Source organism: Moschus berezovskii, chromosome 18, assembly GCF_049115385.1.
Source record: "Moschus berezovskii isolate FMDL1 chromosome 18, NW_MosBer_1.0, whole genome shotgun sequence".
Taxonomy (NCBI): domain Eukaryota; kingdom Metazoa; phylum Chordata; class Mammalia; order Artiodactyla; family Moschidae; genus Moschus; species Moschus berezovskii.
Genome location: NC_142477.1, coordinates 13,142,052 through 13,166,500, shown reverse-complemented (window position 1 = coordinate 13,166,500; position 24,449 = coordinate 13,142,052). Strand labels below are relative to the sequence as shown.

The following is a 24,449-nucleotide window of genomic DNA, read 5'->3' as shown; positions in this document are numbered from 1 at the left end:
TGGGGTCAATAGCATGGTGTTTTTAACTTCCTGTAGCTGTTTTCCTCAGAAAGTTATTTTGAAAGAACAATATCTTAAAAATATATTTTGGTCAAGTTTGACCTCAAAAAAATGAGCAGAAAGATCTTGTGTTAATTTTAGTCTTTTTTTTTTTTTTTTTGCACAACCCATTTAAGAACTAGCATGGGAAAATGATGCAAATAATAAAGCAGCTGATCAGAATGGGTGGTGACTTCTGAGGATGTAGAGTGGGAGAAAGTTTACTTTTCCTGTGTGCCCTTTGTACTCCAAGACTTATTTACCACACACATGTTAGTTTCATGAAATGAATTAGTATTTCCTGAATTCTAAGGAACATGGGTGTTCAGGAAGAGCTGGATGTGGGTGCAGCCTGTGCAGGGCTTTCCTGGTGGAGCTAGTGGTAAACAACCCACCTGCCTGTGCAGGAAACTTGAGAGATGAGGGTTCACCTGTGAGTGAGGAAGACCCCTGGAGGAGGGCACGGCAACCCACTCCAGGGTCCTTGCCTGGAGAGTCCCATGGACAGAGGAGCCTGGTGGGCTATGGCCCACTGGGTCTCAAAGAGTCAGACAGGACTGAAGCAGCTCAGCACATATGCACAGCCTGTGAAATGGAGTGAGGGTAAGCTGATGTCCTCCTCACATGAGGTTGGTGCACAGTCAGGGGCTCCTAGCGTGAAAGTGGTACAAGGTCTTCATAGGGATGCACAGGATGGAGCAGCCAAGAATAGCCATTAACTTAATTCCTGCTGATATAAATACGAAGGTGAAGTCGTAACCAGCCACTTGGAAAAGAAGAGACTGGCGGAGGATTGATAAAGTTCTCATATCCGTGCTTTAGGAAGAAAGGCATGGCCACAGGACTCAGACTATAACCATCACATCCAGGAATCAAGCTGTTATCCCCCACCTCCCACCTCCAAGGAAATTGTGTGACCTTCCAGTTAATTCAGCTGAATGAAACTCCCCAGGTCAAAAGAAAGGAAAGCCTGGGGAAGTGGGGCGGTAGGGCTTTTGCCTTGGACTTTAAAGTCATTTTAAGGGTTGTGCATTAATTAGCTCAGTGGGTTGGCAAACGTCCTCTATAACGAACAAGACAGAAGATGCTTCAGGCTGTAGGGCCTCTGTTGCAACTTCTCTACTCCATCCTTGCAGCATGGAAGCAGCTTGAGACCATAATGAGTGGGTGTGGTTGTATGTCAGCAAGGCACACAGATTCATCAGGCAGAGACACAATTTACTTTTAGAGTCAGACAGTTCATTATTTACATAGACAATGAAAGTAAAAACAGAAAATGTATCAGCTACGCAAGTTCCTTGGGCTTCCCTGGTGTCTCAGCCAGTAAAAAAGCCGCCTGCCAGTGAGGGAGGCATAGGAGACGTGGGCTCAATCCCTGAGTCAGGAAGATTCCCTGAAATAAAGGAAATGGCAACCCACTCCAGTATTCTTGCCTGGTAAATTCCATGGACAGAGGAGCCTGGTGGGCTATAGCTTAGGGAGTCACAGAGTCAGACATGACTTAGCAACTGAGCAGGCAGGCAACAGCAATCCAGTTCCTTATCCCACAGATGACACCAAAACAAAACAACCCAGGTTCCTTATCTCACAGCTGATAACCCACCGAAGAACTTGGGCCCCACATGGCTGAGGAACTGGGTATGTACTACAGTTTTATGCCATCAACTGTACCCCAGGGGCGAGAGTAAGGGGCAGAAAGCCTTATGCCTCATTAGAACTCAGGAGGCAATGAGAAACTATCTCATGAAACCCTCCCTGGAACACAGCGAGGTGGAAGGAAAGCAGCTTTGTAGCAGGTGCTCATAATCCTCCCATGTGCATGATCAGAAGCATCCCAGGGCACTCCACCAAAGCTCAGGTCAGCTGTAGTTAAGCTTTGCCCAACATGGAGACATGACAGTCACCAGGATACTGGGGCCAAGAATCTGCCTACCTTGTGTTTCAGTGAGACTTCAGGGAGTAGGCTGGATTAGGGCCACGGGCTGTCATTTGCTGATTCCTGAATTAGATTTTTGTCATATATGCCTTTCGAATGAACGAACATGGCTTGCATCATTATATACACTAATATTTAAAATTGGGTGTTAAATTACATCCATTAAGTATTAAATTACATAATTTAACTCTAAACCCAGTTAAATTAATATTTTCTACTCTTCAGACAATCATCAAGTTTTTATTTTTTATTTGACACCCACCACAATTATGAGCTAAGATAAACCTATTAGGCTTTAGAGTCAACATTTCACAGATGAGGAATTGGATCGGAATCAGAGAGGGATTGTACAAAGACTCATCAGTCACAGAGCAGAAACTAGAATTCTGGGTACGGGCTGCCAGGGCAGGCTTCCTTCTGCCTTTGAGAATATGAACTCCAAAGGCTGGCATTGTCTTTCTACGCTCCCTGTAGCCTTCAGCACGTGCCTGGCTAGAGACAGGCTCAATAAATACTTATCAAAGTAACAAATGGATACTCTGCCTTTCTCCTTTCTACTATTTTTCTTCATGACCTAAAACAAACAAATAAACAAACAAAAAACCCTCAATTCTTGAGAAACTGTGAAGCTTTCTTTAAAGAAAAGTATGCGTGCGTGAGTGATAAGTTACTTCAGTCGTGTCTGACTCTGTGCCACCCTATGGACTGTAGCCCACCAGCCTCCACTATCCATGGGACTCTCCTGACCCATGGGATCAAATCCACATCTTACATCTCCTGCATTGTTAGACAGGTTCTTTACCACTAGCACCACCTGAAAAGTCCACAGAAAAGTGTAGTAGTGACATAAAACATTACCCAAAGGATTGGAAGCCCTCAGTCCTTAGGTATTTGTTATATTTTCACTTTGTTATAAAGAAATATTTGGAGGGAGAAGAAAAGCTGGGAACTGGAAGAACCACAACCTGTATATAACATAAGAGACATCTCTTTTAAATTTTGCTTATACAACCGGAGGGAAAGAGGAAAAAAGGTTTTAAGAAAAAACTTTAACTCCCTTTCTGAATGGATGTCTAGTTATTCCATTCAAATAACTAGAATTTAAATTCTAGTTAGCCTATAATTTTAAAAAAATTAACACCCCATGAAGACAATTAATATCAAAATTAGGTTACTACAGGATGTATATTATTTGAAAGAACAAAGTTTTAAGAGGTGGAGTTAATAATTGGCACCTTTATTAATGAAATATTCTCTAAAAAAAAGCATTTGCCTGATGAGACAAACACAGTGGATAGAGAGAAATTGCAGAATCCCCAAAAAGTCCCCCAGCAAGATAATCTTAACCACTCAGTTATGAATCATATAAACATCAAAAGGATATTTTGACAAGTACCCATTTTACAAAGTAAATATTCTCCCTTTAAAACAAACTTGCTGCTGTTCAGTTGCTAATTTGTGTCCGACTCTTTGTGACCCCAGGGACTATAGCATACCAGGCTTCTCTGTCCTTCACTGTCTCCTGGAGTTTGCTCAAGCTCATGTGCATCGAGTCAGCGATGCCATCCAACCATCTCGTCCTCTGTCATCCCCTTCTCCTCCTCCCTTCCATCTTTCCCAGCATCAGAGTCTTTTCCAATGAATCGGCTCTTTGCATCAGGTGGCTAAAGGATTGGAGCTTCACCTTCCGCATCAGTCCTTCCAATGAATATTCAGGACTGATTTCCTTTAGGATGGACTGGTTGGATCTCCCTCCTATACAAGGGACTCTCAAGAGTCTTCTAAATGTCAGTGTCTTGAGCTTTTGTGTGCACTGGCTTTGGTGTAGCCTCTACAGACTGTGGGCTTTCCTTAGTTAACTCACTCATAGTGTATTTATTGAACCTCAGGAGTGCCAAGCACCAAACCAGGTTCTGAGTGTATGATGATGGATGACACATCCCTACCCTGTCTTCCTGGGCTCAGAATCTAAAAAGAAATTCTGACATAAAGAAAATCTTCCAAATATCTCTTCTGGACTCAAGCCAGAGGGCCTTGGAGTTACTTTAGACTTTATCTCTAGGCTCCACTAGGACCTAATCTCCAAGCCTGCCGTTCCTTTCCAGTTATTTTTTAAGCTATGTCTGAATCACAACCAGTGCTCTAATTTTAAATTTCCAATAGTAAGGGAATTAATTACCAAGTTATGGTATACTGACTCAGTGCAGTACTCCCTCAGTGGATTATTCTTAAATCATTAAATGATGACAATGAAGACATATACATGATACGATCTTAACTGAAAAAAAATGAGCTGACATTATGTGTTTGCCATCATTAACACTGTTTAGAAAACAGAAGGAAAAGTATACATGCCCATATGATATTTACAACTGTAAAATACATGCCAACATGCTGATTACAACCCTGTAAGAGTGGGTTGGAGGTGGGCTTGAAATGGAACTGTGTCTTCCAGCAGAGTCATTAAGTCACACACCCAGGTTCTGGGCAGGGTGGATAAGGAACAGAGAACATGATGCACAGAACATGAACGTGCATGAACTAGACTAGTAAATTGGAAATATGTCATGCTACTCTCCAGTAACCTTCAGGGGAAATGGGGGTTATGTGACGCAGGATGCTTGCAATTTGGGAGGAATTCTCTGTTCTAAAAGGAATTCTCTGTTCTAAGGAAAAGAATATCAAATACTAACAAAAAAATTTCTTGAGTTAATCACAGAATCTTAGGTCTCATGAAGTGAGAAAGTTCAGTCTGCATTAGGATCATGGTAAATCCACCTTTGACAATGATGTAGACATATATTTGATCCAGGTAGAAAATGAAAGCAAAGAAAACATATGAGTGTCATCTTGTAGAAATGCTACGTGCTGCCCACACAACCTTAGAATTATGAGTACACTTTTTTCCTTCTCTTCTTTTGCCAAATGTGTTAATGTAGTGATATTGTCATTACAATGGAGAATAAGTTTCTAAGAACAAGAAACTGTGCAAGAATTTTCCACAACTCAAATCCACTAGTACAGGTTCTTAGCTTTCCTTAGTCACCCAACAGTTTTTGGGTTTTACTCTCTGGTTGATTTCCTAAATGAGTGTGCTACTCATCTTCTAAATGGCAGTCTGGGTTCCAAATAGTCATCTTGGATAGAGTTTTAAAATCAGTGTAATTACCAACCTTTTGTACCTCATTTGTGTTGAGAGGTACAACTAAATGACTCAGACTGCAAGATTTCATTATTTAATGTCCACTCTACTGGCCTCCTGTTTTCGAGCTTCCAGATTGAAAGCTATGTAATGAACTCTGTTCTACCACTCCTTCAAACTGGAGTGCTGGAGAAGACTCCTGAAAGTCCCTTGGACAGCAGGGAGATCAAACCAGTCAATCTAAAAGGAAATCAACCCTGAATATTCATTGGAAGGACTGATGCTGAAGCTGAAGCTCCAGTATTTTGGCATGAACAGCAGACTCATTAGAAAAGTCCCTGATGCTGGGAAAGATTGAGGGCAGACGGAGAAGAGGGTATCATAGGATGAGAAGGCTGGACGGCATCACTGATGCTATGGGCATGAACTTGGGCAAACTTCGGAGAGGGTGAGGGACAGGGAGGCCTGGCGTGCTGCAGTCTATGGGGTCGCAAAGGGTCAGACATGACTGGGTGACTGAACAGCAACAGTGCTCTATGGGAAAGTTTGGGCGGCAGCAAGCTTATAGGCAGCACCAGTTTTCTGCATCTGAGTTATTCTCAGCAGAAACACCTTGGCTTTTATTCCCTGAGTCCCCCTAAGATTCTGTTTGCAGTCTAGTCCAATGAATTAGTGATTCTTAAGGAAATCATCATCCCTCTGTCAACACAAAGCTGCTCACATATGGAAAGATCATGAACTCTGGATTCAGGTGGATCTGGATAAGCCTTTAGCTTGATGTGTGATTGTGAGCAAGTGACTCTGTGTGTTAAGTGTTAGTCGCTGAGTCATGTCTGACTCTTGCGACCCCATGGACTGTAGCCTGCCAGCCTCCTCTGTCCATGGCATTCTCCAGGCAAGAATACAGGAGTGGGTTGCTATTCCCTTCTCCAGGGGATTTCCCTGATCCAGGGATTGAACTCAGGTCTCCTGCATTGCAGGCAGATTCTTTACCATCTTAGCCACCAGGAAAACGAAGACAGAGACCGTATAATGGGTCATGTAAAGAATTCAATATGAGATGCTCCTCTCCTTTCCTGCCTGAGTATTATGTCCACTTCACGTAGGTCCTGAGGAGCAGGGCTGCTGTTATACACGTACTTTGCCTTCTTTGTCCAGATATGCTTCACTTGCCTCTGGACCAAACAGAGGGCACACTGACCTGTGAGAATTTGTTCTTCCACCTTTAAACAACTTCACGTTGTCTGAGATGTAGGGGACCCATCAGGCTAGATTCTGCTTCTTGCATTCCATTATTTATCTAGCTCTAGTCTGTTTGGACCAAGGGATTTTCTACCGCGACCACACTCTGTGTGTAGGTGAGTGATGTCAGCTTGGTCCCAGCCAATAGGCAGGTGCATCTGTCAGTGGAAATTCAGTAATTCCATGTTTCAAGTGAGTGGGTACCTGTCTTTACAAGAGGGGCTGAGGTTCAGACACTGATGGAGGCTGACCAGTGCCAGGTATGAAGAAGGTCAAGTGCTTATCTTTGGTGCTGTCACCAGGCCCTTCCCAATGGTTGGGGAGGGCAACAGAGAATCCAGAGGTAAAGTGGGTACCACACTTGCCTCCACTGTTCTGCTGAGATGGGTGGATGTCCTTCCTGGGATGGGCTGTGCTAACACCCTGGCTGAAGCCTCGTTCTCTGTCATGGGCAAACTGTTGAATGAATTGTAGGAAGCCGACATAATATTTGCCTCCCCACTCTGGACTTACTTTCTTATAGGGCTTTGTGTAAAACTTAAAATGTGTGACTTGACACCTTGGACATTCTTCAGGTGCAACTGTTGACTCTTTGACCTCTCCTGTGTCTTCTGATTCTGCCCACTAAACCCTCATGCGCAGAAGGGTTTCTCTTGATTAAACATGAGGGGGGCAAAATGTAATTGTGTCTTCATTGTTTTCCTTGATTGGCCAGGGAGGAGAGGGGACTGGAACCTGTAGTTACCTCTCTTGTAGAGGGTAGAGAAGATCAGATACCAAAGTGTAGACTTTTCCCTAAACAAAGACTCCAGTGATGCTCTTTTTCTCCTGGCGCAGGACGCAGCATTTTCCAGTCACTTGGAAATTCTTTCAACAGCCCTGAGCTGGGAAGGGCCCATGTTTGCCCTCTGGGCCCCTTTTGTCCTGAAGTACAAAACTGGACAGGCTGTCTTCCCTGGAGAGCTTCACTTTCAAAGGGCAGAATGGCCTTTCCAGAAAATCTTTGTGTTTGGACAAGAGAAAAGTCCCCAATGACTGAGGTCCACCCAGAGGCCAAGATAAACAGCTCAGTAATCTATGTGGGAAAACTGGGTAAAACGGGACTCTCTGTATCTCATCAGAAACCAAAATTGATCACCAATGCTCAATTTCCAGGAAGCATTTTTGTTTTGCTTATTTCAGACACCCCCCACTTTTTTCACTATTTGTTTAAACTATTAATTTTCCCATAATGCCTCACTGCAAAATTTATATCAATCTAGTTCAGTTTTAAAACAGATTTTTCAGGAAAACCTGAGCGTTCTATCTTCCTAATAAGATTTTAACTAAAAACCATTTGCTTACTATTACCAGAAGTGCAAATCGGTTATTTGACTTGATGATAAAAGCAAATTGAAATGTGAAAAATCCTCATTTTGTTTAATCAATGTAATTTAATAAGCCAATAATGAATAGTTTTTAATATATTGAATGTTAGTGACTAATTGAAATTCTAGTTCATTAACGTTCTCTACAAACCATAGCCTGTAACAGGAATGATTATTAAATGCATTTAGAAAGCTATGCATCATGAGTGTGGACACATTTTATTGGTAATTATGTCTTTTGTTTACTTGGCATGTGTCCTAACTTTAAAAAAATGCTGTTTCAAATGTACTTGTATCTCAGTTCTTCTTGGGAATTATGAATTAATCTTCTAGTAGATGTCATATACATCCTATACACCACAAATTCCTCATGCTTAAGCAAAGTACCGTTTTAATTGCATCACTACACTTCTCTGGAATCCTGAGGAAACTTCAGCCCAGCCAAGCTGCTTGGCTTACCTCCCTGATCATGCCATGGGCACGTGACTCCGTGTTGTCCTTCCCAGGGCCATAATGACCAGACACATTCTTCTTACTCAGCTAATCCCCAGCTTCCTTCAAAGGCTGACTTCCTGGAACTTGTCTGGGCCACAGCTCTGTCCTCTGACTCCCGTAGCTCCGGCTGTCTGGACTTCTCACCTGACCGTCATCAACTCGGGTGTCGGGCAAGGATCGTGACCATGGTCTTCCTCCATCACTGGGCTGCAAGTGCATTCCTGCTTCTTGTGCATTCAAACCACGGCACAGTGCGCGCATATGCAAGTAGTTAAAAAATCATTACAAATCGACCCAAACGTGTAGCGGAAATACCTAAAGGAACACATCCTAGTGAGACACATCCCTTATTAAAAAAAGACCCCAAGGTATTCACAGAGTACAGTGTTTTCAGACCCTCTCAAAAATCAACTGCATATATTAATTTGTAATTATGTTTAGAGGTTAAGGATAAAGGGCTTCCCAGGTGGCGCCAGTGGTAAAGAATCCACCTGCCAATGCAAGAGAACAAGAGACCCAGTTTCAATCCCTGGGTCAGGAAGATCCCCTGGAGTAGGCAATGGCAACCCAATCCACTATTCCTGCCTGGAAAATTCTATGGACAGAGGAGCCTGCCAGGCTATATAGGCCATGGGGTTGCAAAGAGTTGGACATGACTGAGGACGCCTGTATGCATTAAGTAGAACAGCTCTGTATGTCCCATCTCAAAACACTTTGTTCTGTTTGGTTGCATTTTTTTCTTAACTACATGATGTAATTTAATCCTCAGAACAGCCCAGTGAGGTGGGCATTATCATTCCAGTTTTATAGAAGAGGAAACTGGGGGAAAAAATATGTTCCAGTTAGATTTACCAGTTGAGGGGTTTGTGGATGTCTTAGAATGCATTTTTCAGAAAGTGAAAGTGTTAGTTGCTCAGTTGTGTCCACCTCTTTAGGACCCTATAGATTATAAGCACCAGGCTCCTCTGTCTATGGGATTCTCCAGGCAAGAGTACTGGAGTGGGTACCACTTCCTCCTCCAGGGGGTCTTCCCAACCCAGGGATCGAACCTGGGTCTCCTGCATTGCAGGCAGTTTCTTTACTATCTGAGCCACGAGGGAAAACCTTCTTCAGGAAAGTTACTGTCTAATTGGAATGTCTCTATCTTATTTTTAGTAGTATAATGCTTTAAACGCAGCTCAAAGTAAAAGCAGATCCTGAAGTATATGGTGGCTTAGTGATTAAGAATAAGGTACCTGAGATTGTCTTAGAAATTAAGACACTATCATTCATGAACAGATATTCTCTCTCGCTATAATCATCATGATAATACAAATAAACAGTGATATTTGACATGTGATTGATTCTTGTGCAGAATTTGGGAAACACTTTAAAGATGCATGCAGCATTTACAAGGAAACCTAAGTCCTTAGGGAGGGAGGCTGGAGCGCTCAGCAGATTCTGCACACCAAGCTTCTTCCAAAGCCCCACCTCCATTTATTGGGTGTTTCTTTAGACTCTCAAGCTCTCTCCCAGCTGGTTTTCTGCCTCATGCTGCTCTCCCTGCTGAAATGTTCCATTTTCCCTGAAAAGTGTCATGTCGATCACTCTAGTCATCTTACTGGTCCCAGCTTAAATGCCTCTCTCCACATACTTCCTCATCCCCTTTTCACTTTTTCTCCTTTGCACCTGGCTGCTGTTGTAGTCGTTTCCCGTTTATTTCCTTCACTAAGAGGTGGGTTCTTTGGTGCACTGACTGCATCTCTTTAGTTTGCCTGGTACACCCGTCACTTTCAAGGTCAGTTCACGGCAGGTGCTAAGCATGTGATGAAGAATGATGGGAACACTTCTGACGTTCCGTGTTTCGTGAATAATTCTGCAAAAATTCTTCATATCAAAAATAAGTTGACATAATGGCAGTTAGTGTGATGGAAACAAGCCAGATGAAGTCATTGATACTTAATCTAATACTCAGGAGGATGATATTCAGTAATTAGTATCAGCTTTCCAGAAATACAGTGGAAAGATTTTGAAGAATAAGCCTTTTTTTTTCTATTACTTAACAAATAGCATAACTGGAAACTTTAAAAACTAAAGGAAGAGTTTACATAAATTTTAATTTAGATAAATTTCCTTAAAAAGGAAAGTACTTTATCCTTTCAGAATTAAGGCCTACCTCTAAATATATATTTGCTCTAAAATACGTTTTTCAATAAATGTGTTTTCAAATGAAATCTTGGATTCTGACCAACTTTTTTTTTCCTGAATTCACATACTTTCAGATGCCAGAGCAATGTGTCAGCTGAAAATAATCTAAAGTTCTTAACAAAATAAGAAAAAAAAATATTATTGAAAAGATTCATCACAGAAAGAAAAACATTTTCATGGTGGCATAAAGAAAAGCCACTTCCACAATGGCTGCATTAGTAGGGAGTCTGTGATTTTCGACACGACCTCCTTCAGAAACGCACCTTCCAAAAATAAGAAGCCATTACTAGTTTCCTTAAGGTATAATTTAGAATATAGGTAGAGATCATTAGAATGTTCCTTGTGGTATGAAATACTTACTGTGAGGAAAACATGTTTATATATAAATGGCACTTTTAATGAATGGGCTCTTATGATTATAGAGAAGTTTTAGTGTTTTAAGTGTAATTTTAAGAAACTGCGGAACCATCAGTAGCATCAGAAGAAAGAAATGTTATTATAAGCTGCTTTTCGTATGAAGCAGCTTAACTGTTCCTTGTAACCCTGTAGCAATGCTTCAGTTCTACAGGCAACTTTGCAAGGAAAAGTCTCAGGCAAAATTAGGGGCTTGGTGAAATTTCCTTCTTTTTGGAAGGTGAAGTTTGTCTCACAATCATGTTGCTTTAATTAAAAAAAAAAAAGCATGAAATGGAATCCAGGCTTCTCGAATAATTCTCGAAGCCCTTTTTGCCCACCGACAGGAAAACAGGATCAAACACATAGCGGATCCCGCCATGTGACGTACGCTGAGCATCTGGCAGGGATGTTTCAGTAGGAGTAGGCGCTGGTCCTCCCTGCCCCAGTCAGCGCACTGGGATCAGAGAAGGTGAAAATTAAGAACAAGACGGCAAGCAGCCAACCAGGCTTTCCCAAGTAAGGTACCTCTTAAGCTGCAGGCAATCAAATAACTTTCTTGCCTTGCTTCTCAAGTACAAGTGTTAGTCGTTCAGTTGTGCCCTACTCTTTGCGACCCCATGAACTGTAGCCCGCCAGGCTCCTCTGTCCATGGAATTCTCCAGGCAAGAAGACTGGAGTGGGTAGCCATTCCTTTTTCTAGGGTGTGTTTCTGACCCAGGGAGCAAACCCAGGTCTCCCGCATTGTAGGCAGATTCTTTTCCTCTGAGCCACCAGGGAATCGTCCCTATAAAAAACCCTTCTTAGCTCCTTTGCTCAAAGAAACTCTTGAATGGTTTAATTTTGTTGCTGCTGTTGTTCAGTCATTCAGTTGTGTCCTACTGTTTGCAACCCATGGACTGTAGCCCACCAGGCTCCTCTGTCCATGGAATTTCCCAGGAAAGAATATTCGAATGGGTTGCCATTTCCTGTCCTAGGGAATCTTCCCAACCCAGAGACTGAACCTGTGTCTCCTCCATGGGCAGGCATGTTGTTTACCACTGAGCCACCAGGGAAGTCCCACCAAACAGTTTAATAGGCCTCAGTTTTTTAACAGGTACAGGGTCACTTATCAAAAAGTTCCAGTGAGGTTATGTAACTGTTTGACACTCCTTTCCACCCCAGCCTGGTAGAAGCACCAGTTTTAACCCTTTGAACTTTGGCTGGTTAATAAACAGTAATTGAATGGTAACTCAATCAGCCATAGTTTTCTCTATTGCTTGATTTATTACCTTTGGATTATCATCTCCAACTGTGGAACTTGGACTTCTCCTTTGTCTCCATTCTATTGATTTTTTTTCTCCCTTTTAAAACGAGACTAAATGGAGTAGCTAATGGGCTTACTACTGTATTTAGAGCTTTTATGAGGCTTAAATGAGGAGATAGAGGTCAAGTTCTTAGAATAGTACTCTATGCAAGGTTGGCATATTTGATTTGTTAATAAGGGGCTTTTAATGTCACTAATATTAATGGCACTATTGTTTAGACCACCTCCCTGGCCCCATGCTGGATGCTCAGGTGAGAATCTGTTTAATGTCACTAATATGAATGGCACTATTGTTTGGACCGCCTCCCTGGCCCCATGTTGGATGCTCAGGTGAGAATCTGTGGTCCTGTTCTCAGTGAACTGGTGACTCTGTGGCATCGTCAGCCTCCTATTGTTGTTGCTATTCAGTTGCTATGCTGTGTCCACCTCTTTGCGACCCCATGGACTGCAGGACGCCAGGCCTCCCTGTCTATCCCCAGCTCTCAGAGCTTGCTCAAACTCACGTCCATTGAGTCGGTGATGCCATCCAGCCGTCTCATCCTCTGTCGTCCCCGTCTCCTCCTGCCTTCAATCTGTCCCAGCGTCGGGGTCTTCTCTAACGAGCTGGCTCTTCGCATCAGGTGGCCGACGTGTTGGCGGTGGCCGTAGTCTCTTGTAAGCTCTGTCCTAACTTGGTGGACCTCGTCACTCCCAGGCTGTATTCGCCACCTTTGCTCACTCCTGTGCCCTGCGTCCCTGACCTCCTGGCTCTTCAGAGAAGCTGTCCAATGGCCTGCTTGTCTGTGGGAGCATCTTCTGTACCACTCTGGCCCTCTCACTGACCTCTCTGTCTGCTTCCTCCCTCCCCACATCTCCTGGATTTTTTTATTTTTGGCCACACCCCATGGCTTGTAGGATCTTAGTTCCCCTGCCAGGATCAGTCCTGTGTCTCCTGCTCAGGAGGCATAGAATCCTAACCACTGGGCTGCTAGGGGGTTCCCAGCCTTCTGTTGTATCTGTTGCTGTTGCTGTTGGCCAGAAATCTTCATCTAATCATGCCCATGTTGTACATGAACTCTTTTATTGAGACAGAGCTAGAATAAATTATCTACTGTCTACAGTATTTAAGATATAGTATAGTGAATATTGTAGACAGGGCTATACTAAACCACTATTAAATGGAAATTTTTAATACATTTTTAAAGTCTGCTACTCAAAAAGAAGACTTCTCTATTTTATTATATTTGAACCAGTCGTGTTACAGGTTTGGGGGTGTATTTGTTTGTCCTTGGGCAAATTTTAGAAATTTTCAGTGTCTCCTTTTTCTCAACCATAAAGTTGAAATAATAACACCTTCCTCAGTAGAGCTGTTTAAATGGTTAAATGATGTAATAATCTTATAGATCACAGTCTGTTTAACCAATAATATCTATCATTGAGTAGGTGAGGATGATGTAGTAATGATGATGGTGGTGGTAGTGATAATCATTATGATGATAAAGTGAAAATATTAATACATTCCTATAAAAGCTGTTAGTGTATCAATGATGTAATCATTTTATTTATCACAAATAATGCCTATTATTCATGGGCTGATTTTGGTTGTGGTGTTGGTAGAGTTGGTAACTAGTATTCTTGAGCAAAAGTCTGACTTTAGATCATTCATAACACCGAAAGTCACCATGTTAGCACTGATAGTCATTTTCTATATCTTAGAAAAAAATAGACCTTTCAACTAAAATTTATTTATTTAATTTTAATTAGATACTTACTGGTGTATGCAGTTAGCTGTATTTTCTAATGTGCAGACTGAAGCTTTTGTTTCACATCACTAGTTCCTACATCAAGTCCTAAGGGTCAACGCTTAGCTTACCTCTTTTGTTCTAGATTAACCTGCCTTTCTGATGCCCCTTTGGTGTGTGTTTTCAGTGCCTGCATTGGGGCCCAGGACCCATACTGCGGCTGGGACGTGGCGATGAAGAAATGCACGAGCCTGGAGGAGAGCCTGAGCATGACACAGTGGGAGCAAAGCATCGCCGCCTGTCCTGTGAGTGCCTGGGTCCCCAGCTCCGGAAGCACCGTACCTGGGACCCCAGCAGTCCTAATGCGCAGTCCTAACCCACCTTTCTGTGGCATCCATTCATTTTCTTATGACAACCTTCCTCATAAATCTGCTCTGTGCTTTCTTAACTCATTCAGCTCTTCCTGCACCGAGTCACACAGGATGCTGCCATCCCTTGCTGTCCATTTTAAAAAGAAATATCTTAAGAGAAGGGGCTTCACTGGTGGCTCAAGAATCTGCTTGCCAGCACTATTTACAATAGCTAGGACATGGAGGTAACCTAGATGTCCATCAACAGATGAATGGATAAAGAAGCTGTGGTACATATATATCATGGAATATTCAGTTCAGTTCAGTCGCTCGGTCATGTCCGACTCTCCGCAACCCCATGAATCACAGCACACCAGGCCTCCCTGTCCATCACCAACTCCTGGAGTTCACTCAAACTCATGTCCACAGAGTTGGTGATGCCATCCAGCCATCTCATTCTCTGTCGTCCCCTTCTCCTCCCGCCCCCAATCCCTCCCAGCATCAGAGTCTTTTCCAGTGAGTCAACTCGTCGCATGAGGTGGCCACAGTATTGGAGTTTCAGCTTTAGCATCAGTCCTTCCAATGAACACCCAGGATTGATCCCCTTTAGAATGGACTGGTTGGATCTCCTTGCAGTCCAAGGGACTCTCAAGAGTCTTCTCCAACACCACAGTTCAAAAGCATCAATTCTTCGGCGAACAGCTTTCTTCACAGTCCAACTCTCACATCCATACATGACCACGGGAAAAACCATAGCCTTGACTATTACTCAGCCATAAAAAGGAATGCATTTGAGTCCGTTCTAATGAGGTGAATGACCTAGAGACTATTATACAGAGAGAAGTAAGCCAAAAAGAGAAAAACAGTTGTCATATATTTACACATACATGAGAAATCTAGAGGACTTCCCTGTAGCTCAAACGGTTAAGAATCTGTCTGCAACGCAAGAGACCCGGGTCCAATCTCTGTGTCAGGAAGACAATCATCTCCAGTATTCTTGCCTGGTGAATCCCATGGGCAGCGGCGCCCGGTGGGCTACAGTCCGTGGGGTACAAAGAGTCAGACACGACTGAGTGACTAGCACCACTATTGTGGAGTCTAGAAAGATGGCACTGATGAACCTGTTTGCAGGGAAGCAGTGGAAATGCAGTCATAGAGAACAGACTTGCGCACACAGTTGGGGAAGGAGAGAGCGGGGCGAACTGACAGAGCAGCGTGGAGACATATACTTTTCCATATGGAAAACAGTTAGCCGGTGGGAATTTGCTGTACAACCCAGGGAGCCCAAACTCGGTGCTCTGTGACAACCTAGAGGGGTGGGATGGGCTGGGAAGGGGGAGGGAGGTTCAAGAGAGAGGGCGCATATGTATACCTGTGGCTGATTCATGGGGATGTGTGAATATATGGCTGATTCATGGGGAAACCAACACAACATGTAAAGCAATTATCTTCCAATTAAATATACATAAATTTCAGGGGGAAAAAAGAGAAAAGAATCCACCTGCTAATGCAGGAGACATAGGAGATGAGAGTTTGATCCCTGGGTCGGGAAGAATCCCTGGAGCAGGAAAAGGCAACCCACTTCAGTATTCTTGCCTGGAAAATCCCACTGACAGAGAAGACTGGCAGGCTAAAGACCATGGGGTTGCAAAGAGTTGGACATGACTGAACACACACACACACACACACACACACACACACACGTATGATCTTAGGAGAAAATAGTGCTGGTTTGCAAGTGGGATGTAACGTCTCTGTTACTTCTTGGATTTTTTGTCTCCAGAGTTTGGTGTGGACTATTTTGCCCTTTGTAGCATTAATGTTAATAAAATAGCAACTTCCACACCCATCCATGTCTCCTGGGAGCAATGATTCCAGAAGCGGGGAGACAGAGCTTTTAAACAAACTAGAGTATGACGGAACCCCATGTGGCACAGTGTCTTCCCTACTGCTCAGGGTCAGGGAACTCCTGGAGAAACAGCCTAAAGTACATTCCCCCGGGGAACCCTGTGGAATGTGGAGAAACTACACTCTGTTTACAGTCAGACTCTGAATCCAAGAACACAGATTCCACGCTTGCCTTTGCTGTTATATTTACCTGGGTCCTCACTTGCACAATCCAGTCTTTTCCTTTGTCTTCAGAGCCATCAGGTAAGGCATCCCAAGTTCTAATTTTCTCTTCTTGGAGAATATGAGCAACAGCTATTAACTTCAACACATTTAGGATTTAGCAAAGTCCCTTGGCCCTCACCTCACTGCCCGTGTGCGTTCGTATCAGCCCTGGCCTCACCCTGCAAGACAGAGGTAAGAAAGCAGGGACACCATCCCTTATGCTAAATCCGTGATGGTCCTTCTGTTCCAAACAGCCAGAGGCATCGGAACAGTCTGTCGATTTCCTATCAAGGAACCTGCTCTTTGTATTATCTAAGCCACGTGTCACAAAGGCTGTCCTTGTTTGTGAGACCAGCAGGCAGAGTGAAAGGAGGAAGGCTAAGGAGATTAAACCAGTGTCATTCCCCAATTGCTGGCACAAAGTGCAGGCTTTTCCCTCTAAGGGAGGGTGCATCACCGCATCCAGGCTCTCAGCAAAGCCTTGAAAGGGGTGGGCTGAGCTGCCAGTCCTTTTTGTTCTTTGGCCCTGGATCTCTGAATTTAGGGGCCAACGCATCTGCAGTGTCTTGTGAAACTGGTTCAAACATGCCACTGTCCGTTTGAAGTCCTTTCTTCTGTCTGAACCACACTGTACAAGCACAGAGGTGTTCCCTTTAAATTCTTTGCAGCTAAAGAAAACACAAAGTGTGCCATGTGACATGTAGCTTTAAAAGTTCAGACATGCGTTTTAGAAGAATCAGCACATCTTCTTGCAGAAGTTTGACCTTACTGCTTTAATGCTTAAAAAGGGGGCAGAAGATAACAGTGGTTCTCCTTAAGCAATAAAGTCATTGGTCCAGGGCTCAAGGGTGTTTCAGTGGCTATCTGGGACATGCTTAATTACATAATGGGAAATACACACTCACCCACTTAGTTTGTAACAAGTACCTCTTGTATGTTTCTATGGTCAGAAAATGAAGGGGACTGGATATTTAAGAAGCGACCAGAGGGTTATCACCAAAGTTGCTTCTTTCTGCTGAGAGGACAGCTTCTGATACAAACTCAGGAAAGGTCAGGGGATGATGTGGCCCTACCCTGGTTTCAGAGCTGCCCCTCTACCAACTTTTTTTGGAAAATGTGGCTGAGGTATGATCTCTGATTCACTGTCCCTAAAACACACTTAAGAAGGTTTTCTGTGGGTTTTTTCCCCCCAATTTGAGGTGATTTCATTACACACAACCATCTCTCCCATCTCATCCAATGTAACTGGTTATTTACCAAGATACACTTTTGATAAGAATATGCAAAGCACTCAACAATAGACAATGATAAACGTATCACTTTGACCAAAGCTAAGGAAAGCAATGGAGAAGGCAATGGCAAGCCACTCCAGTACTCTTGCCTGGAAAATCCCATGGATGGAGGAGCCTGGTGGGCTGCCATCTATGGGGTCGCACAGAGTCGGACACGACTGAAGCGACTTAGCAGCAGCAGCAGCAGCAAGGAAAGCAAAATGTGTATTTTTCTGATTTATGTAAGTTGCTAGGCAGAATATGGGAAATCTTATATTACCCAACTCTCATTTTAATTAATTATACATCTCTTTCAAAAAATCCCTTAGAAAGAAATGAACTAGATGAAATGATTAGCATTGATATAGAACAGGCCTAGAGAAGTATTTTTAAAAGCAATTAAAATGTAATTTATATTATTAAATTTTTGACTGAAATGGAAGAAAGGCTTGACTTTATGGAGTAAAGACAGAGACCTATTTTCCAATAAAAGTTCCCTACTTAAAACTGTTTACGCATTTCTCTTATCCAAGAGACAGGACACTAGTTAATTGACATTGATTCATGTTCTTTTTGCTTATATTACTGTAACGTAACCATTTCACTCAGTATAAGAGATTTCAAGTACTCAAGTTAGATCTAAATTTATATACCTAGAGTGATTCAAATAATATATATGTCCTAACTTGCAACTTGCTTAACAAGGGTGAAAGTGAAAATGTTAGTCGATCAGTTGTGTCTGAATCTTTATGACCCCACGGATTGCAGCATGCCAGATTCCTCTGTCTGTGGAATTCTCCAGGCCAGAATACTGAAGCGGGTAGCCAATCCCTTCCCCAGGGGATCTTCCCAACCCAGGGATCAAACTTGAGTCTTGTGCTTTGGCAGGCAGATTCTTTACCTTCTGAGCAACCAGGGAAATTTTCCTGGGCCTGATTTATGTGTGAATGTCATACACTCTGTGTGGCATTTACATGTATGCTAAGTCACTTCAGTCATGTCTGACTCTTTGTGATCCTATGGACTGTAGCATGCCTGTTCCTTCTATCCATAGGGTTCTCCAAGCAAGAATACTGTGTGGACACATGGTTATTAGCACACTATGTCATACAATGAGTCTCTTATTCCAAAATACTTGCTGCAGTGATTAACAAAATTTTACACAAGATTCTGAATCTACATTGGGAAATAAATGTGGACTTGAGTCCAATACTTCTGAGATTCTCCCTAGTCCACAAATCAGTGCTATTCCCAGCTGGCAACATCTCCCAAAGCAGTGGCTGATTGGTAGACTAAGTGATTGGTAACCCGCTTGTCATCCATATGTTATGTTCAGAGAAGTATTATTGAAATCTACTGTGAAAGAAAGCAAAGGGAATTAAGGTTATGTAGGACTCTGTTTCTAAGAAATCACTGAAGTGTCCTAATGGTCAGAGTTTGTTGTTATTCAGTCCCTAAGGTGTCCAACTCTTTGTGATCCCATGGACTGCAGCACACGAGGTTTCCCTGTCCTTCACTGTCTCCTGGAGCTTGCTAAAACTCATGTTCATTGACTTGATGATGCCATCCAACCATCTCATCCTCTGCAGCCCCCTTCCCCTCCTGCCCTCAGTCTTTCCCAGCATCAGGTGGCCAAAGTATTGGAAGGTCAGCTTCAGCATCAGTTCTTCCAAAGAATATTCAGAGTTGATTTCCTTTAGGATGAACTGGTTGGATCTCCTTGCAGTCCAAGGGATGCTCAAGAGTCTTCCCCAACACCACAGTTTCAAGCATGGTCAGAGTAGGAGCTGCATTTTTTTTTATCCTGGTGGGACAGTGGGTTACATGGACCTTAGAAACGGGAATGATTTCTTCTCAGGAAATATCTGCCTTTGCACCTTCACTAGAGATCTCTTCAAGAAAATTCCAGATACCAAGGGAACATTTCATGCAAGGATGGGCTCAATAAAGGACAGAAATGGTATGGACCTAACAGAAGCAGAAGATATCAAACAGAGGTGGCAAGAATACACAGAAGAACTGTACAAAAAAGATCTTCACAACTCAGATAATCACGATGTTGTGATCACTCACCTAGAGCCAGATATCCTGGAATAAGTGGGCCTTAGGAAGCATCACTATGAACAAAGCTAGTGGAGGTGATGGAATTCCAGTTGAGCTATTTCAAATCCTAAAAGATGATGCTGTAAAAGTGCTGCACCTAATATGTCAGCAAATTTGGAAAACTCAGCAGTGGCCACAGGACTGGAAAAGGTCATTCTTCATTCCAATCCCAAAGAAAGGCAATGCCAAAGAATGCTCAAACTACCGCACAATTGCACTCATCTCACACGCTAGTAAAGTCATGCTCAAAATTCTCCAAGCCAGGTTTCAGCAATACGTTAACCATGAATTTCCAGATGTTCAACCTGGATTTAGAAAAGGCAGAGAAACCAGAGATCAAATTGCCAACATTCGCTCGATCATTGAAAAAGCAAGAGAGTTTCAGAAAAACATCTATTTCTGCTTCATTGACTATGCCAAAGACTTTAGCTGTGTGGATCACAACAAACTGGAAAATTCTGAAAGAGATGGGAATCCCAGACCACCTGACCTGCCTCTTGAGAAACCTGTATGCAGGTCAGGAAGTAACAGTTAGAATTGGACATGGAACAACAGACTGGTTCCAAATAGGAAAAGGAGTACGTCAAGGCTGTATATTGTCACCCTGCTTATTTAACTTATATGCAGAGTACATCATGAGGAACACTGGGCTGGTTGAAGCACAAGCTGGAATCAAGATTGCTGGGAGAAATACCAATAACCTCAGATATGCAGATGATACCACGCTTATGGCAGAAAGTGAAGAAGAACTAAAGAGCCTCTTGATGAAAGTGAAAGAGGAAAGTGAAAAAGTTAGCCTAAAGCTTAACATTTAGAAAACTAAGATCATGGCATCTGGTCCCATCACTTCATAGCAACTAAATGGGGAAACAGTGGAAACAGTGTCAGACTATTTTTTTGGGCTCCAAAATCACTGAGGATGCTGATTGCAGCCATGAAATTAAAAGACGCTTACTCCTTGGAAGGAAAATTATGATCAACCTAGACAGCATATTAAAAAGCAGAGACATTACTTTGTCAACAGGTCCATTTAGTCAAGGCTGTGGTTTTTCCAGTCATCATGTATGGATGTGAGAGTTGGACTATAAAGAAAGCTTAGTGCTGAAGAATTGATGTTTTTGAACTGTGGTTTTGGAAAAGACTCTTGAGAGTCCCTTGGACTTCAAGGAGATCCAACCAGTCCATCCTAAAGGAGATCAGTCCTGGGTGTTCATTGGAAGGACTGATGTTGAAGCTGAACTCCAGTACTCTGGCCACCTGATGGGAAGAGCTGACTCATTTGAAAAGATTTTGATGTTGGCAAAGATTGAAGGCAGGAGGAGAAGGGGACAACAGAGGATGAGATGGTTGGATGGCATCACCAAATCAATGGACATGAGTTTAGGTAAACTCCAGGATTTGGTGATGGACAGGGAGGCCTGGCGTGCTGCAGTCCATGGGGTCTCAAAGAGTGGGACAACACTGAGCAACTGAACTGAACCGTACCTTCACTCACTTGGGTGGGATCCGATGAATCACTCAGAATCCAGAGGATCAGGCAGGATTCTCCCCTCCCTTTGACCACATCTTATAGAAAGAGCCAGGTGTGGCAAGTGGGTATAAAGCCTTGGGGTGTGGATAAGAAAGAAGGACAGAGTCATCATTGTGGCAGCTGGAGATGAGCAACCAGCCAGGTCAGAGGAAATGGACACAGTTAGTGCTGAGCTTCCCTGGTGGCACAGTCAGTAAACAATCTGCCTGCAATGTAGCAGACCTGGGTTCAGTCCCTCGGTCAGGAAGATCCCCTGGAGAAGGAAATGGCAATCCACTCAAGTATTCTTGCCTATAGAATTCCATGGACAGAGGAGCCTGGTGAGCTATAGTCCATGGGGTCGCAAAGAGTCGGACACGACTTAGCAACTAAATCACTAGCAGTGGACTCTTGCCTGTTGTATTTGGAGGCATGACAGTGCAGAGATAAAACTCACTTGGATATATATATTTTTAATATTTATTTATTTGGTTATGCTGGGTTTTAGTTGCAAGTTATGGGATCTAGTTCCTTGACCACGTATCGAACCTAGGCCCCCTGCATTGGGAGCTTGGATTCTTAGCCCCCAGACCACCAGGAAAGTTGCCTGGATTTTCACAAAATATGGTTTCACCTTTGTTTTGAAACTGTGACACGCAAGTACAGCTTGTTTCACAAGTTACACATGTTAGTCGCTGAGTCGTGTCTGACTCTTTGCTCAGTCATGTCACAGTTTGTTTGCTCCAAAGGAATTAATTCTCTCCTCCATGGAGTCCCCTCCCATGTGGATGATGAATCTTGAATCCACCAGAGTCAACCAGGGCAGGAACTTGTGAGCAAGATGGTAGGAGCAGCAGACAGCAGAGGGTAAAACGAAGTATGTAACTTACATGTAACCTCATCTCTTCGTTTATCATATTTTCTAAGAAATGCACAGTTTCCCATGTTACATTTAGGAGGTTTGGACTTTATGCCTTCTGTCCATTTGCACATGGGAGATTCCCTCTGAGGGCTGGGTGATCTGAAGTCTGGGTCCCGTGAGTCTCAAATCTTGGGACTCATCAGTTTCTGGGAAGATCCCCTTGTCAGATTTGAGCTTACATGATGTGGTTCCACCTACCCTGGACTAGTCTCCATGGGTCAAGGGACCATCGAGGCCCCTCTCTTAGGGCTCTCAGCATCCACGTCACAGAGCATCCACATCATAGGGCATCCACACACCCCTCGCACCCTCTGCTCTGACCCTGCTGAAGCTTCTAGCTCATCTCTCGGCTTTGCTTCCTCTGGGCCAGCTCCTCCCGTCCCAGGGACAGCAGCCTAGTGCCCACACATGTGGCAGTATCCGTCCCCTTTGTCATCACTCAGGCTGCCCTCTGCCCCCACAGCCCCAGCAGACCCCATCTCCTCGTCCACACCCCTACTCTGAGCTCCATCACTGGATTTATTTGCAGTAATAATTATGGGTCCAGCTCCTCCGTGCCGGCTCATGAACTCTGGGAGGGTAGACACATTACGGATTTGACTGGGATGCGCTTAACAATTAGGACATATCTGGTTGCCTAACAGGCATTCTTTTAATATGTAAACTAAATGTCAGTTTGAAATGACTTTTTTAGACCAAGCCAGATCTTAAATAAAACTAGTTGACTAATCTTTCAATTTTTTAAGGAACATAAAAATGCAAGAGTTGTACATCTGTGAGTTTTAACTTCAGTTCTTTGTTTCATTGTATGTTTTCTTTTTTCAATTAATTTTTATTGGCATATAGTGTTAGCTTCAGGTGTACATGCATTCTTTTTCAGATTCTTTTCCAATACAGATCATTATGGACTACTGAGTGGAGTTCCCTGTGCTATACAATAGGTCCTTATAAGCTATCTGTTTTATGTTGTTAGTGTGTATATATCAACCCCACTCCCCCGGCCCCCTCTAACCATAAGTATGGTTTCTGCATCTGTGACTCTATGTCTGTTTTGTAAATAGGTTCTTTTGTGCCATTATTTTTTAAGATTCCACGTATAAGCAACATCCCAAGAAAGGGTCAGAAGAAAAGAAACAGGAGAAGGAGGGAGAGGGGACTATGCTAATGCCTTGTCAGTCAAGGGATGGCAGGACCCTCTACTCACGTGAGAAACCCAGAGAACAAGGATTGGATATTCAATCAGTCACTCAGTTCACTCAGTTGTATCCGACTCTTTGTGACCGCATGAACCACAGCACGCCGGGCCTCCTTGTCCATCACCAACTCCCAGAGTCTACTCAAACTCATGTCCATTGAGTCGGCAATGCCATCCAACCATCTCATCCTCTGTCATCCCCTTCTCCTCCCACCTTCAATCTTTCCCAGCATCAGGGTCTTTTCCAATGAGTCAGTTGTTTGCATCAGGTGGTCCAAGTATGGGAGTTTCAGGTTCAGCATCGGTCCTTCCAATGAATATTCAGGACTGATTTCCTTCAAGATGGACTGGTTGGATTTCCTTGCAGTCCAAGGGACTCTCAATAGTCTTCTCCAACACAAATCAAAAGCATCAATTCTTCGGTGCTCAGCTTTCTTTATAATTCAACTCACATCCATACATGACTACTGGAAAAACCATAGCTTTGATTAGATGGCCCTTTGTTGGTAAAGTACTGTCTCTCCTTTTTAATATGTTATCTAGGTTGGTCATAATTTTTCTTCCAAGGAGCAAGTATCTAAATAATTTCATGGCTGCAGTCACCATCTGCAATGATTTTAGAGCCCCCCAAAATAAAAAGTCTATCACTCTTTCCATTGTTGCCCCACCTATTTGCCATGAAGTGATGGGACCAGATACCATAATCTTAGTTTTCTGAATGTTGAGTTTTAAGCCAACTTTTTCACTCTCCTCTTTCACTTCATCAAGAGGTTCTTTAGTTCTTTGCTTTCTGCCATAAGGAAGGGTGATGTCATCTGTATATCTGAGGTTATTGATATTTCTCCTGGCAATTTCGATTCTAGCTTGTGCTTCATCCAGCCCAGCATTTCACATGATATACTCTGTGTATAAGTTAAATAAACAGGGTGACAATATACAGCCTTAACGTACCCCTTTCCCTATTTGGAACCAGTCTATTTTTCCATGTCTGGTTCTAACTGTTACTTCCTGACCTGCATATAGATATCTCAGGAGGCATGTGAGGTGCTCTGGTATTCCCATCTCTTTAGGAATTTTCCACAGTTTGTTGTGATCCGCAGTCAAAGGCTTTGGCATAGTTAATAAAGCAGAAGTAAATATTTTTCTGGAACTCTCTTG

The 24,449-nt window shown here is 43.1% G+C and overlaps 1 protein-coding gene across 1 annotated transcript in view; it reads left to right on the top strand.

The window, feature by feature from the left end:
• Positions 1-24,449, top strand: part of SEMA5A (semaphorin 5A) — a 569,574-nt gene that overhangs the window by 451,806 nt on the left and 93,319 nt on the right. Inside the window, exon 13 of the mRNA XM_055422270.2 lies at positions 14,016-14,133. Coding sequence (XP_055278245.2) covers positions 14,016-14,133 — 118 coding nt within the window. The remainder of the gene's footprint in view (positions 1-14,015; positions 14,134-24,449) is intronic.